The 16,958-nt window shown below is 42.2% G+C and overlaps 1 protein-coding gene and 1 long non-coding RNA gene across 6 annotated transcripts in view; one reads left to right on the top strand and one right to left on the bottom strand.

Annotated features, from left to right (window-relative positions):
- The window catches only part of LOC141381752 (uncharacterized), a 537,547-nt gene that overhangs the window by 437,110 nt on the left and 83,479 nt on the right, over positions 1 to 16,958 (bottom strand). The window lies entirely within an intron of this gene.
- Positions 1 to 16,958, top strand: part of si:dkeyp-4c4.1 — a 37,915-nt gene that overhangs the window by 326 nt on the left and 20,631 nt on the right. The window contains exons 2-5 of one of the 5 annotated variants that reach the window (XR_012401637.1): positions 5,531 to 5,603; positions 5,772 to 6,050; positions 7,242 to 9,806; positions 10,156 to 10,329. Coding sequence is in view for 3 of the 5 variants with exons in the window: in XM_073946652.1 (XP_073802753.1) it covers positions 5,792 to 6,050; positions 7,242 to 9,069; positions 10,156 to 10,329 (2,261 nt within the window). In the remaining 2 variants the exon portion in view is untranslated. Of the gene's footprint in view, positions 1 to 5,530; positions 5,604 to 5,771; positions 6,051 to 7,241; positions 9,807 to 10,155; positions 10,330 to 16,958 lie in introns of those variants that run through there. The other 4 variants (XM_073946652.1, XR_012401636.1, XM_073946651.1 and 1 more) reach the window with 4 other exon arrangements.

Genomic DNA, 16,958 nt, shown 5'->3' on the forward strand with positions numbered 1-16,958 from the left:
AGTGAACATTTCTTTAGTTATATAATTTTAGTTGTTTGATATGCAGTGGAACAGTAAAATAAATCGCAGAACAGATGAGCCACTTTTGACATGATTCCGAGTACTGAAACTTTTCAAACATACAGGAAAACAGGCCTGGCACGGTTCGGATAGCATAGTGTGAGTGCGCCCTTGCTGAAGCTACAGAATAAAACTCAATCTGCAATAACAGTATTCATGAATGTATTTAGTTTATTTTACAGTGGATTCACACAATCTTATTTGTAGATACATGAGCTGAAAACCCTGAAGAGTTTCAGCAGTCAGACCGGCTTCATTTGTTTGCCTGAAGTGTTTCTGCTTTAACTGATTCTGATGATAAACAACTGCTGTGGCTACAACTGTCACCTGTTTTACATTATTTATACACACTTGTCTAAATACTATTAAACCTGTACATTTCAGAGATCATGACATTTCTCAAAACTAAAGCAGAAAACAAAGTAACAAATTCTCTAAAATAAGGAAAATCATTTTCAAAAGTACATTCATTCATGGGGCGAGGCAGTGGCGCAGTAGGTAGTGCTGTTGCTGGTTTGAACCTCGGCTCAGTTGGCGTTTCTATGTGGAGTTTGCATGTTCTCCCTGCCTTCGCGTGGGTTTCCTCCGGGTGCTCCAGTGTTCCCCCACAGTCCAAAGACATGTGATACAGGTGAATTGGGTAGGCTAAATTGTCCATAGTGTATGAGTGTGTGTGTGAATGTGTATGTGGATGTTTCCCAGAGATGGGTTGTGGCTGGAAGGGCATCCGCTGTGTAAAAACTTGCTGGATAAGTTGGCGGTTCATTCCGCTGTGGTGACCCCGGATTAATAAAGGGACTAAGCTGACAAGAAAATGAATGAATGTTGATATTCATTCATTTATTTTATTTTCGGCTTAGTCTCTTTTTTTAATCAGGGATCGCCACAGCAGAATGAAACACCAACTATTCCAGTATATGTTTTAAGCAGTGGATGCTGCAACCCAAAACTGGGAAACACCCCATACACTCTTACATTCACACTCATACACTACGGGCATTTTAGCTTACTCAATTGCCCTATAGCGCATGTGTTTGGGCTGTGGTGGAACCAGAGCACCCAGAGGAAACCCACAAAATCCAGTTTGACCATGAAGATATGATGTGTAGTCAGAGTTTTGAGCAGGACAAGAAGTTTTGCTGGATTGAGCTGATTTATAGCGTCTATGGAGTAGGTCATTACCCAGAGAAAGGTTTGAAAACTTCTGACTATCTATCTATCTATCTATCTATCTATCTATCTATCTATCTATCTATCTATCTATCTATCTATCTATCTATCTATCTATCTATCAGCAGTATAAGCTTTTTCTCTGCTTTTAATGTTAGTGTTGCAATTACTGTAATTTATTAGTTTTTGCTGTAATGCAGAAATATAACAGATAACTTTTCTAAGTTTGGTAATACTGTACTTGGTACATTCTTAGTAATGCACGTTGTTGGTCTGTGTGTTCTTTCTGTGTTGTGTGTGTGTGTGGGGGGGTGATTTGGGGGGGGGGGGGTATGTGATAGGCTGATGTTCTGTGTTTATCTTCAGCATCGGTGCGGTCACGTGGTATTGTTGTAACTGGTGATTCCTCGTTGCTTAGCACCACTCAGCTGACTCATCAGCACGCTACAGCTGCTGTGCATTACTATGCTTATATCTAGTCTGTGTTTCACATTGTCAATTTGCTGTTGTTCATGTCTGTGACTCGTCAGGCTGTCTTCGCTGAGTTCCGTAGTGGTGAGCTCGCTTCCTGAAGCTGAGTTTCTTCTCTCCACTGTTTCTCAAGTCCAACAACGCAGAGAACAGACTTGCAAACTTGTGAAGACCCGTCTTGCCTGGTCACTTCGGAAGAACAAACTTGGGAGACCGTGAGAACAGTGAAAACATTGGACGAAGTCTAGCTTCCATATAAGGGCCAAACATGGACCATATCTGGGCCTAGTCTCAGTCAAGTTATTTACCTATAATTTGTCCTGAACTGGGCAAGCTATGGCCCAATGTTTCGCCATTGTCTGGAAGCCAGATTTGGTGTGTCATGACTGAAATTGAGAAACCCATGAGGCATTGTGCTTTAGGCACATTAATATTGGTAATGGTGTTACGCACCGTCTAGGGATGTTGTACAACATGAAAGACAAGACAACCAAAATTAATTAAAAGATTTATTGGGATTTGAATTCGGGAGCTGACAAGGCCAAAATAACAAACAAAAAAATCCTTTATATTAAATCTCTAACTTACCTGATCAAACTAAAATAAAAGAAAGTACAATTCACTTCCCTAACTACCTAACACAAAAACAGAGGCCATAAGGTTTTACAAAGAAAATGGCGTCAAACTCCTTACTATCCCATTATATAAACTATTTACAATCTATTTACAAAAACAGGCAACCATATTAGAAGGACAATCCAAAATCAATGTCAGCAGGCAACAAAGGTCAAACAAGCCGGTGGAACAAAGTATCATAAACAAAGTAAACACTAAAACAAACAGTACTCACAAGTCTCAATATAATCTCAGAAGTCAAACAAAGCAAACAGTACTCACAAATCTCAATATTCCCAGTCCTCATCAGTCCACATCCAAAAAAACTCTGCACTATACCACATTCAAACATTTCAACAAACACAAGCAAGTGACCAAAAACAAGATGGCTGCCAAGGAAGTGGTGTCATGGCTTTTTAAAACACTGTAGGCCAATCAGGATTCAAGCAAGCTGGAAGTGGCCAATTGGATGTGTTCTAAGCAAAATGTCACACCTGCTGCAGTGCCCTCTGGTGGTTTTCAAGGGCACCAGTTTTTGTTTTGGTTTTTGTGTTTTGTATCCTAGTCATGTGATCACTCCTTGTTTCCAGCTGTCCCTCATTGTCTAATTAGTTCTGTCTTTTATAAGCCCTGTTATGTTGTGTTTAGTTTGCCTTTGGATTTTCAATGTTCTGTTTGGGTTTGTCGTGCTTTATTCGTGATCTGGTTCACCGTGTTTGGTTTGTTCACTTTGTTTAGTATCTTTGCTATGTTTTTGGATACCTGTTTAGTTTGTGTTTGATTCACTTTTGATCTTCATTTTTGCACTTCATGTTGTCCTCGATTTTGGTACCTTGCCTGTCCCTTTGTCATTTTTTTGGGATCTTTATTGTTTGGCAATAAATGTGTTTTGCTGCACTTGGATCTTTCCCTTGTTTTTGTGATACCCAGTCGTGACATAATCCAAAGGCCATTACCAAGATCCAGCAGCATTTTTTTTCCCTCTCTCTCTCTCTCTTGCCCCAGTTTTTCCCCCCATATTTTTGCTTTGTTTTTTGTCAAGTATGAGTCTCCAAATGGTTCCTCCAGTGACTGAAAGGGAGCGGTCACTTCGTCTTCAAGCATTGGTGGCTGAACGTAAGCAGGGTTGGGAGGTAGGAGCTTTTGCTCAGTCATTTTGGACTTTGGCTGTGGGACTGGGCTTATCGGACTAAAAACTGATGACTATATTGAATCAATGTCTTGATTATCCTCTTTCTATTGAGGAGATGGATGAACTTGGGATCACTCAATTTTGGGAGTTAGTTGTCCACCTTAAAGTGAATAGTCTAAAGGTTGATTCTGTTCCCAAGATGAATTTAACTTCAGAAGCCCCACCTAAAGATACCATTGCCCCTGACTGTCTTTGCATGGCCTTAGAGCTTATTGACTCACTTCATGAGATTTTGGATAGTGTTGCGACCCAGCCTACAATTAATCTTTTTGAATCCCCCCTAAGGGAACTTCTAGTCCTGAGACACCCTTCGAGTTTGTTTTTGCTCCAGGCCCCCTTTCTAAAATGGCTGATGATTTGGAATTTTGTTTAAACAAAGCTCATATTTCTGAACCTTTTTGCAAGATGGACATTAATTTAGATTTCATGCCTAAGATTGTGGCCACTTTGCAGCAATTGCCAAAGATGGTCGAAAGCTCTGAGCTTCAGTGCCATACCACAGCTATCTTCAAACCAGTGCCTGAACCCTTGACTATTTTTGAAACCACTTGTTCGGAGGATTCATCTTTAGAGTTGGGGGAATCCTTATTTTCAATTTTTTCTGACTTTGATTTTTCTGTTCTTATAGAACCAGTTTTTTCTATTACTTTGGAAACCTCATTTTTTGGTTTTCTTGAGTCCTTGTCTCCCAGTACCAATGAGCCTTCGTCCACAAGCCCTGGTGAGCGTTCACCTTTAAGTGCCAGCGGGTCTTCAAGCTCCAGTGGACCCTCACCCTCAAGTGTTGGTGGACCCTCGCCCTCAAGCGCCGGCGGACCCTCACCCTCAAGCGCCGGCGGACCCTCGCCTTCAAGCGCCGGCGAACCCTCGCCCTTAAGCGCCGGCGGACCCTCGCCCTCAAGCGCCGGACACACGCTCTCAAATGCTGAGTCCTTGCCCACAAGTGGCGGCGGACCCTTGTTTTCGGGTGCTGGCAAACCAACATTCTCAAGAGCCAGTGGGTCCTTGCCTTTTACACCAGTTAATGCCCCATGGAGGAAAACGGGCATCTCATCTGGACCCTCAGGATGGTCCTCTGTTCCATGTGGGCTGCTACCAAAGCCACCAGTTTTAAATTGGTGGAACCACAACTGGCTAAAAGGGACCTTCTCCCCTATGGTACCACCATGGTGGTCTTATATTTGTGGATTGATATGTCGAGACTCTTTCATTTACCAGTTCCTTAGACTCTTCTTAAGCCCTTACAGACTCTCTTTGATTCCTTGTTTTGTGTTATAAGGATTTTTTTTGTTTGGTTTGTAGTGTTGGTCTGTCCCACCATCCCTCCCCCGGTCCACCTCCGTTCCGCCTCCCTCCTAGATGGGTGTTTTTGGGAGTGTCTGGTAGCCACTCCTTAAAGGGGGGGGTAATGTCACACCTGCTGCAGTGCCCTCTGGTGGTTTTCAAGGACACCAGTTTTTGTTTTGGTTTTTGTGTTTTGTATCCTAGTCATGTGATCACTCCTTGTTTCCAGCTGTCCCTCATTGTCTAATTAGTTCTGTCTTTTGTTCTGTTATGCCCTGTTATGTTGTGTTTAGTTTGCCTTTGGATTTTCAATGTTCTGTTTAGGTTGTAGGTTGACAGTAATAGTCATTCCATATAAAACCTATAGTTCTCATTTCATTACTGGAGTCATTACATGCAACAATGTTGAACTAGCTGTCAAAATCTGTGCTGTGAAAATGTCTTCTGAATTGAACAATTTCATGAATGATTTACAGAGCTGTGTGTTACAAAGCATATGAGTTGTGCACAGCTCTACCCAAAAGAAGTTTTATGTTTGCTGTAAATAAGGGTGTATTTATTCTTTTGCACAATGCTGTGAATAAATTAGAATTGTAAAGAGCAAATGCAGTAAAATGTGAAACATACATATTCAGTGTCTCATGTGTCATCTGAAGATTTTTCTAAAACGGGTTTTCTAAAATGGTTGTGGTCTAACCAGTTGAACATCTAAATAAACTCTCCTGTATGATGATACAGGAAGAAGAGTTGCAGAGCTTCTGCTCAAGACAGAATTTAAGTAGACAAATAAGAAACATCTACATTATTCCTGGTTAGTAAGAGCCACTTTAAAAAGTGACAATTAATTTTCAATATTTAGCTTTCTGAAATGTGAAGTTTTTTCTCACAGGGTAATTTCATTATTTAAATAATAAATAAATGCTTAGGTTTATATGTTAATTGTGAAACTAATGCAGATGTTGTTGTTCTTGTCCTGTAGCTGTGAATGGGTGAAGCACCATGGCGAATGTTAAACCGCTGCTCAAGAACAAACTGGAGGGACTGGTAGAAGCTGAACTGAAGGAGTTTCAGTGGTATTTAATGAATGACCATGTATGTGTTACAAAAGCTGAAATGGAGAATGCAGACAGGTTGAAGACAGTGGATATGATGGTGTCATGTTTTGGACCAAAAGAAGCTCTGAAGATCACAGTGGACATCCTGAGGAAAATAAAGAAGAATGATCTGGCTGAAAAGCTGGAGAATGCAGAGAAGCAAGGTACTGTTTAATTCCTTTCATGTTAAAACCCTGTCCTAGCAATTGTTTTTGAGTCAGATGTATTTTCATAACATTTATTGCACAGCTTCTAAGCAATGCATTTAAATACATTTAACATTATGTATATAGTTAATGTATTGTTAATATATTGTTTGTCTTTGTTCATCTGAATTTGTTTCTTTATTTATATGTGCATTTGTTCTTTTTTGATGGGGAGCACAAGACATATCTATGTTAATGAACAAAGTGTTCGTAAATTGTCCGTAGTGTATGAGTGTGAATGATTGTGTATGGATGATTCCCAGAGATGGGTTGCAGCTGGAAGGGCATCAGCTGCGTAAAACATGTGCTGGATAACTTGGCGGTTCATTCCGCTGTGGCGACCCCAGATTAATAAAGATACTAAGCCGAAAAGAAAATGATTGAATGAATAGTACTCTCATTAAAGTTTATGTTAGAATTGGATTTCTGTAGTGTTCCCTCGTCTTCTGTCATCAGGAGTCTGCATGGCTGTTTAAATATTTAAGCATTAGCAGAATCATAATCCAACTGTAAGATCTCAATCAAGCCTTTTACACAATTTATGCTTTACAAAGAGAGAAGACCTCCATCCCAGCAGCACACAAAGATAAAACTATCAAAACAATCATTTATTACTCATTTGCAAAGACAGAATGAACAAATATGGAATAAAGAGATGAGCAAAGGAAAACAAGAACAAAGATCAGTTGTAAAATAAACATTACTGGAACAAGAACACATTGTAAAGCTGGCTCACACTGCATATCTTAAATAATCCTATATGATGATGATGTTTTGTTTGCAGACAGTCATTTTTGAGGAAAAAAACATTGTAAGGTCAGGAAACATTGAGACAGCAAATGATGAGTATGAAGTAATTCAAAAACCTGTAATAGGAACACTTTAATTCTGGATAATTATTTTTGAAACATCCTGCAATATTCTGAGTAATCAACTTTTTTTACATCAATACAATATAAGATTTAAGTCAAATCACCTACCCCTGCTCATTCAAAATACCATACAGGTATCACGTCATTTAAATGATGAAACAAATGACTTCATGAGTGCTGTTGTTATTTTTTTATGTATTTTTTTTATGTTGGAAAGCACAGGACATAATTATGATTCACTTTAATAAAAAACAACTTTTTCCTCTCTCTTGTAAAGGCGCAGCTTCAGAGACCTGTAAATCCCCTCCTGTTGATTACACAAACACCAGCTGTGAACTAAAGGAGAAGTTAAAGGAGGACTATAAGCAGATATTGATTGGTAATTCACAGATAGGTCGTAAGAAGAACCTGGATGATATTTACACTGATCTATATGTGGTGGAAAATGAGACTGGAGGAAGAGAGAATGACCATGAGGTGATACAGATAGAGTCAAAACACAACCAACAGACAGCCAAGGATAAACCACTCAAGTGTAATGACATATTTAAAGTTCAGCCTGACACAGGTCAACAAAACAGAAGAGTCCTGACACTGGGGATCGCAGGAGTGGGAAAGACTGTCTCTGTCAACAAATTCATCCTTGACTGGGCTGACGGAAAAGACAATCAGGAAATAGTCTTCATATTTCCACTGCCATTCCGTAGACTGAATCTGATTAAAGAAGAGAAGTACAGTCTCATAGGTCTGCTTAACAAGTACTTCTTTAGCAGTGGAGGACTGAGTTCTCTTCCTGAAAAACAAGGCAAGGTCATGTTCATCTTTGATGGACTGGATGAATATCGCTTTGAATTGAACTTCAAACAGGTGGATGGATTTACAGATGTTGATAAGGAAATGACAGTGAATGAGATAGTAACACATCTCTTGAAGAAAGAGCTAGTGCCCTCTTCCCTCATCTGGATTACATCCAGACCAGCAGCAGCCAGTCTGATACCCCAAACCTACATTGATCAGGTGACTGAGGTGCGAGGGTTCAATGATGAGCAGAAGGAGCAGTACTTCATCAAAAACAGCAGTCCTGAGGTTGCTGGAAACATCATCGGCCACATCAAGAAATCCAGGAGTCTGTACATCATGTGCCACATCCCTGTCTTCTGCTGGATCTCTCTCACTGTTCTTCAGCCTCTGCTGGGTCAAGAGAGCAATGAAAAAACACCCACAACTCTCACAGGGTTGTACACCAGCTACTTACTGTCTCAAAAGCAACAGATGAAAGAAAAATACAGCAATGATTCTGAACGTGAAGCCAAGGTCTGGTCTTTTGAAGACATTGTCCTGAAGCTGGGGAAACTGGCCTTTGAACAGCTGCAGAAAGGACAACTGATTTTCTACAAAACAGATCTGGAGAAGTGTGGACTAGATGTCAAGGAAGGGTCTGTGTTCTCTGGATTATGTACTCGAATGTTTCAGGAGGAAAACCCCATTTCAGGGGAACAGGTGTACAGTTTTGTTCATCTCAGCGTTCAGGAGTTCATTGCTGCTCTCTATGTGTTTCTCACTTACAAAGACAAGAAAGCAAATCCATTTCTTGAGTCCAGGAAAAAGGAACTGACATTGAAGCTCTCTACAAAGACCCTGTTTAATCTTCACAAGGATGCAGTCAAGAAGACTTTACAAAGCAAAAACGGACACCTGGACCTTTTCCTCCGGTTCCTGCTGGGTCTTTCACAGGAGTCTAATCAGAGTGGCCTGAGTAACCTGAAGCAGCTCCTGCCAGGACTGAAGCTTGAAACTGAGAACATTAAACACACGACTGATTATATCAAAAAGAAAATAAAGAAGGAGAAATCAGCAGAGAGGACCATCAACCTCTTCCACTGTCTGAATGAACTGAAGGATGACTTTGTGGAGGACCTCCAGAAGAGTCTGAGCTCTGGAAATCTTACAGCACAGAATCTGTCCTCTGCTCAGTGGTCGGGTCTGGTGTTTGTGCTCCTGATGTCAGAAGAGACTCAAGAGAAGTTTGAACTGCAGAAATACAGAAGATCTGATGAAGCACTGATGAGACTGATACCAGTGGTCAAAAACACCACAAGAGCACTGTAAGAGTTTTCTGTAAACACTTATGCCCATTTCACACATCAATTTGCAACACATCTGCAACCCATGAGTCATATGTGTGCAGTGCAGAAACAGCACAGACTATTTGTGTTTTCACATCAAAGATGTATTACTGATCTCCTGCTGTATATAATATCTGTTCTCTTTATGTTTACTCCATTTTCATACATTCTTTTCAATATTTTGATTCTTCTTTTACACAATACAATTATATAATCTCTGCTCTCTTTTAACACATTGAAAGCCGGCAGCTAGCTCTCTGCAACTCTCACATGGTTGCCCACTGAAGCTAAGCAGGGCTGCGCCCGGTCAGTACCTGGATGGGAGACCACATGGGAAAGCTAGGTTGCTGCCGGAAGTGGTGTTAGTGAGGCCAGCAGGGGGTGCCCAACCTGCGGTCTGTGTGGGTCCTAATGCCCCAGTATAGCGCTGTCTTTCGGATGAGACGTTAAACCGAGGTCCCGACTCTCTGTGGTTGTTAAAAATCCCAGGATATCCTTCGAAAAGAGTCTGTCCATCATGGCCTCCTAACCATCCCTATATTCTAATTGGAATTGGCTTCATCACTGTCTCCTCTCCACCAATCAGCTGGTGTGCGGTCTGGTGCAAAATGGCTGTCGTTGCGTCATCCAGGTGGATGCTGCACACTGGTGGTGGATGAGGAGATTCCCCCCATTGTGTAAATCGCTTTGAGTACCCAGAAAAGCGCTATATAAATGTAAGGAATTATTATTATTAAATATTTAAATAGAAATAGTGTGCATTCCAAAACTGATTGCTCTAATCTGTTAAACAGGAAAACGGAGATAAAAATATTGATTTTAAGCTTTTATTAATGATAACTACTGATTAATTATCACATAAAAATGTGAATTGTTAGCTAAAGAATACTTTTATGTTTATTTTACAGCCTTGGATTTACCCTTCAATTCAGTATTTACAGAGTACATATAGTAATTTTTACCTTTGCTCATACTAAAAGAAAACATTCAAGTGTTTTTGTCTCTGCTCTGGATTACCCATGCTAGATAAATGCAAAATTATTATTTCTTTTTTTCCCCTCACAGGCTACAGTGGTGTAATCTCACTGCTCAGTGCTGTGAGAGTTTGTCTTCAGCTCTACAATCCTCAAAGTGTGTCCTGAGAGAGCTGGACCTGAGTAACAATGACCTGCAGGATTCAGGAGTGAAGCTTCTCTCTGATGGACTAAAGAGTCAACACTGTAAACTGGAGACACTGAGGTAAAATTAAAAAAAAAAAAGTAAAAAAAAATCTATAAAATAAATGCTGCTACAATTTACTTTTACATAAAAAATACCACAAAGAATGATGACATGAGAAAAAAAAATGCTGCCATGTATTTTATTTTTATGGTTATTCAGTTTGTGTATTTCTTATTTCAAGTGTGAAGTGATGACAAATATGAGTAAAGCCTCGGGTTTAAAGGGCACCTGTTTTACCATATATAATATTTCTTTGAAGTGTCTGTAAAATTTCAGAGAAGCTGGAGAGCAGGCTGTCGCCCTCCACACTCAAGGTTACGTGGCTGCCATCTCCGCTCTCATGACGCGGTGGCTGGCAGCACCGTGGGAACGCATAACCTCATCATCCGGTTCCTTAGGGGTGCTAGGCGAATTATTTCACCCCGCCCCCTTTCATGCCCTCTTAGGATCTCGCCCTTGTTACACGAGCCACGTCAGATCCCTTCGATCCTCGACTCAGTATCTTTCTGTCCCTGAAGACAGCTCTGCTGGTCACGTTGATATCGATTAGAGGGTCGGGGGCCCGGAGGCATTTTTTGGTCAGTGATTCGTGCCTGTTACTGGGCTGGCTTTCTCTCACATCCTGAGACCCCACCCGCAGTATGTGCCCAAGGTTCCTACCACTCCATTTTAATACCAGATAGTGAGTCTGCAAGCGCTGCCCCCGGAGGAGGCAGACCCAGCCCTTTCTTTATTGTCCAGTACGCGCCTTGCGTATTATCCGGACCGTACTCAGAGTTTAGCAGCTCTTCGTCTGTTATGACGGTCGGCAGCAGGGAAGTGTCGTATTGAAATTAAGTTTCCCATTGGATTGTGGATGCCATTCTCTCGCTTATCAGAGCCGAGGTGAGCTGCGCTCCCCGAGAGTGTGTGCGCACTCCACTCGGAGCATCGCATCTGCATCTGTAGAGCTGCGGGCTGGGCGACACCCAACACATTTGCAAGGTTTTACAATCTGCGAGTGGAGCCGGTTTCCTCAAGGGTATTAGGTAACCCTTTGGTGATTGAGAAAACAATTCGGTAGGGTGTTGAAACACACTTGCTGCGCCATTCTCCCTAACACGGAGGTACGTGCGCCTTTTTATCTGTCAGTGAAGTTCACCGTCAGGTGAGCCCTGCAAATTCCTCCGTGGCCCCCAGCACTGACTCAGCGGAGGAGTCACTTGCTGGCCCACTACGTTGTTGGTCTGCCCGCTGGTCAGCCCGCGTCTTGGGTATAGGTGCCTGCTATGCGTGATCCCCACTAGGCGATCCCATATGCTTATTCCGCCACGGTTAAGTCCCCCCCCCTGGGTGGACCCGTGTCTTCCCTCTCTGCTAACCACTTTTTTCTATGCGTACTCCCCCTTCTTAGGGCTAGTCCATATGTAAGTTCTGCCATCTATTCCCCCCTTGGGTAGCGGATGGCCTCCGCAGCGTCCTCCCTATCGGGATTGCACGCTTCCCAACGTACTGTCGTATTTTCCTAGAATTATCTAGACGCTCACGACTTCCCCAAAAATATATTTAAATCTGTAAAACTTCTGTTAAAGTGGGAAAAATTAGGGCCAGGGACACGTTGGAGGACCGCGCCTCCTATGATGTAGGTGCGTCACGCTTGCTTGACTATCCCCTCATCGGGGGCGTTGGTAAGGTGCAGTCATTATGGCGTTTTTTCATATTTCTCCCATACGTGGATTTTCCAAGATCAAATCCACTGTATAGCACTGAAGTTCCCCAACCGAAGGGGAACGTTTGAGGTTACAGAAGTAACCCTTCGTTCCCAGAGGAGGGGAAGGAAGTGCTATACTCCATCGCCATAATGACTGTCCCTTAGCTGTTTGAAATTCTCTTCAGCTTAATAGGATGGTGTTTGCTCGCTCCAGGTGTGCTTATATGCTGGGATAATTGCCAATGAGGCACACCTGCGCAAGCTTACGCTGCCAATTCATTGCTTCATTGGCCCGTTCAATACTCTTTAAGACAAGCGGCTTCTGAACCAAATCCTCCCATACGTGGATTTTCCAAGATCAAATTCACTGTATAGCACTTCCGTTCCCCTCCTCAGGGAACGAAGGGTTGCTTCTGTAACCTCAAACGATAGTGTGCATTCCAAAACTGATAGCTCTAATTTGTTAACATGAGCTTGGAAAAGGAAAGTAAAAATTGTGTCCTGAGAGAGCTGACCTGAGTAACAATGGCCTGCTGGATTCAGGAGTGAAGCTTCTCTCTGATGGACTGAAGACTGTAAGCTGTAAACTGGAGACATTGAGGTAAAATAATAAAAAAAAAGTTTCTATAAAATAAATTCTGCCACAATTTACTTTTACATTACAAATACCACAATGACGACATGAGAAAAAAAAAATGCTGGCATGTATTTTGTTTTGATTATTCAGTGTGTATATTTCTTATTTCAAGTGTGAAGTGATGTAAAATATGAGAAAAGCACTGGGTTTAAATGGCACCTGTTTTTACCAAATATAATATAACTCTTAAGTGTCCGTGAAATTTCAGCTCATAACGTCATTGGTTAATGTTCATTGGGATGTTTGCAGCATGTCTTAAAAAAGCTGTTTTGTGCACTCACTTCAAATAATCAAACTATGAACTGAAAAGTCATCATTTTGAATGAAATCTGTAAATGTTGAATTGTAAGTTTGTTTTGGCATTTTAAAACAGCTTTGACCTGCAATTCCACCCCCATATTAGTATATATATATACTAAATATGACCTCACGTTTTATTAGTTTGCAGCCTCTGTAACTTTCGTCCGTCATAAAAATTAAGTTTGATGTTTTGATTTTTTGCATTTTTCACATCTGTAACAAATATTTTGAGGGGTGTTCTTGACAATTGTGAGCCCCCTAATGACGAATATGAAAAAAACGAATACAACAGTTTCGGACTCAGTAACTGTCCAAGGTCCTTAGTACGGTTACTAAAGCCCCGGTCAGATTACATGATTTTTTTTGTCGGTTAGAAAAGTCACTATGTCAGATTACGCGATTTTTTCTTGATAAAATCGTGACTTGCCGTGGGTAGCAAATGTGACAGACTACATGTTCCTTCACGATCAGTCATCCTGTGACGTCAACGACGAGTGTTATTTACCAAAGTAGTCACATTGCTATAACAATATTTATAAGATCATTTTCAATTTTCAAATCAATTTTCTTATTTTAGAGAGAGAGAGAGAGATGTGCTTATCCCCACGCTCAAGCGCGCGCAAAAATCTAGCACAGGCTAATGATTAAGAGAGTGTGTTTGGGGAAAAACAGAACATTTTAATAATTTGTTAATAAAACAGTGCAGCATTAATTTCAGTTAGTGGTGGAAAATATTAAGATTGCCGGCGCTGCATGCATTTCTTTTCGTGAAGTAGCCAGCTGACACGCTTTTTCATGGAGGCATGAGAGAAAGCGCTTCTTTTATTTTATTTATTTTACAAATATGCAACTTTGTCTAACTTTATAGCTTTAACTTTGTCAAAGTGATCCAAATCCTACAAAAAAGGTCTGCAAAACCCAAAGTAAAGGTTTGATCTGGATCAAAACCAAGATTGGATTACGTGATCTAATCCGATTAAGTAATCCGTTTTTTCTTTTGAAAAACCCATTTTCAAGATTTGATCCAATCCCTTATCCAAAATCCTAGTGGATTACTTTTAAAAAACCGGGCCCTGTTGATATTTAAAAAATCTTGCTGTATTTATCTTCTAAACGCACGATTGTTCCCGCATGGTAAATCGTTATGGTGCGTAGGCTATATTTTGGATTCTGTTGATGGCTAATTAAAAATAAAAACCTTTCTAAAAATGTACATGTTGTTTATATGTTATTGTTCATATTTTACAAGTGTTATTTCTACCCCTATGAAGATAACAAATACCAACCACAAATATAACAATAAGAGAATATATTATTTGTGCTCATATTCAGGCTATAGTGTAGAAAAGATCGTTTATTTCTGCAGTCCAGCATGTTTTGCTTTTATTAAAGTATAGCAGCTTAAATCGCACCGTTTTTAAACCGTATATTATTCTGTGTTTTTAAATGTAAGTGCTTCTATTTACATCAGCAAGCCTTTTTTATAGTGCAGATCAGGAGGTCAAGTGAGAGGTTCGGGGGGCATGGTCGATTTTACATAAATCGTTTGGTTGGAAGCTCGATTCCGCTCATTTTTGCGGTTCCTCCTCTGGCTCCATCAGACAGTCCTTCTGCGCATGTCCAGGCTCCAATTTTAGCAGTCTTTTGCGACAGTTTGTGCTCGTCAAGCGAGCGTTTTGCCCTCTAGGCGTTCAATGGGAAAAGGGGCTGTCACGTCGTCCATATTTTTTACAGTCATTGGTCCTGACCAGCACTTGTTGCCCCCTTAGTGCCAGTAAAAAGCGACGCAAAGTGAGAAACACTGTCAACAGCTCTAGGCAGTTGATATGCCAATGCAGCATGCCCGCAACACACGACCCCCCAACCCATACTGGAAGCATCTGTCGAAACGACAACATACCTGGACGCCTAACCCAGGGGCCCGTTGGAAGAGGTCCCTCTAGGGGCTGGGGGCACGGTGACACGGCGGAGTGGAGTCACTCGGTGTGTGCCCGCATGCCATGTGCGCCTGGGCACCCGATCGTGAAGCCAATGCCATGGTGGTCTCATATGGAGCAATCCGAGCGGTGAGGTCGCGGCCACGGATGCCATATGCCCCAGGAGTCTCTGAAAAGATTTCAGGGGGACCACATTTTTCTGTTGAACTCTCTCAGACAGTCCAGCACTGGCTCGGCGTGCTCTCGTGAGAGGCACCCCTTTATGGTGATCGAGTCCAGCTCCAACCCGAGAAAGGAGGGGCTCTGCACGAGGGCAAGCCAGCTCTTTTCTTGGTTGTTCTTAAACACCAACAGGTGGAGGTGCCGGAGCATCTAGTCTCTGTGCGTAGTCAATTGTCCCCGAGAGTGGGCTAAAATCAGACAAATGTCGAGAGAATTGAGCATGCGGACCTCCGCGAGCTTGCTGAAAACCCTGCGGAGACAGAGAGCCTGAAGGGGAGGACCTTGTACAGTCATGCTCGATCTTCAAACACAAACCGCAGAAACTGCTGGTGGCGTGGAAGTATGGAGACATGCAGATACGCGTCCGTCAGATCTATTGCTGCAAACCAATCCCGAGGACGAATGCATTGGTTGATGTGCCGGCAGCGGTTCAAAACGCGCAGATCTAGGACTGGCCGTAACTCATCGCTCTTTTTGGGCATGATGAAGTACGGGCTGTAAAACCCACTCTCCATCTCAGCTGGAGGGGTCGGCTCGATTGCATCCTTCGCCAAGAGGACAGCAATCTCCACTTGCAAGACAGGGGTGGACGCAGGACTGAGCCTGCTGAAATACACGCCCGTGAACTTGGGAAGCCGTTTCGCGAACTGTATCACATAACCGAGTCTGATCGTACGGATGAGCCATTGCGACGGGCTGGCTCACGCTAACCAGGCATGCAGAGCCCCCGCAAGTGAACCCGCCCGCATGCAGCACACTGCGTAAGCCTACTGTGTGCATCCAGGAAGAAAGGTTTTTACACCCCTCTAGTCGGTCCGGCCATGGGGCTGGGGGATAAACCATCACCAGAGCCACGGCCGAAGCAGCCTGGGGAAGTCTGCTTCTAGATCCGACACCGCACTCATCAACTCAGAGGAAGGAGACATTGACAGCCCACCCTCCAAGGATGGTGAGGATGGAAGCGCACGCAGATCGGGCAGAAAAATTGCCCTCAAAACTGCATGAGCTTACTGTGCATATACGGGAAGAAGGGGACGGAAGGCTTGAACCCTCCACATAACACCCATCTAGTCGCTCCGGTCGCGGAGCTGGGGGATAAACCATCACCAGGAAAAGACGCGCTGCAAAACCGTGTTGCTCTTTTAGGAAAACTTTTTCCCTATATACAAACCGCTCTTGGAGGACCGTACCCAAAGAACGCCAGGCAAAGGAGAAAAACCCAGCTCGACCGTCTGCCACTGCGTATACGCGCTCTGAACCGGGAGAAGCTGCTTCTCGATCTCTCTCTGTAGACACAGGTAGGAGAACCCTCGAAGACTCTCTCAGAAGCTAGTGAAAGGCTCTGAAAGCGAAAAGGATGCCGAGCATTGCACTAGCCGCATCTTATATACATGACTGATTGTCATTGGCACCAGCTGTGCCTTTTTAACATTACCAAACAAATTAACTTCATAACTTCAGGAATCCACCATAAACATGATTGTCTAGTGGACATTATAATTGTGTCATGAATTGTATAACAGCGTGACTATAATTTAATTAATGTCATTAAACATTCATGATGCTGTTATAGATTTATTTGACAGCATACTTACAATTTTAATGTGACATTTTAATGACAAATTCAGTTTGTTCCTTTAAAAGAAATGATCATAAAAAAGTTAATGACACAATTCTAATGGCCTCATGACAATCATGTTTATGACAGATTTATGAAGTTGGCTTGGCAATGTCAAGTTACACAACACAGACATCTCAAACAATGACATCTCTGCATGTATAATGACATAACTGAGGTAATGACACTTAATGACAATAGTCTTAAGCATTCATAACATCTCATCCATATTCATGACATATC

This window comes from Danio rerio, chromosome 4 (assembly GCF_049306965.1).
Source record: "Danio rerio strain Tuebingen ecotype United States chromosome 4, GRCz12tu, whole genome shotgun sequence".
NCBI lineage: Eukaryota > Metazoa > Chordata > Actinopteri > Cypriniformes > Danionidae > Danio > Danio rerio.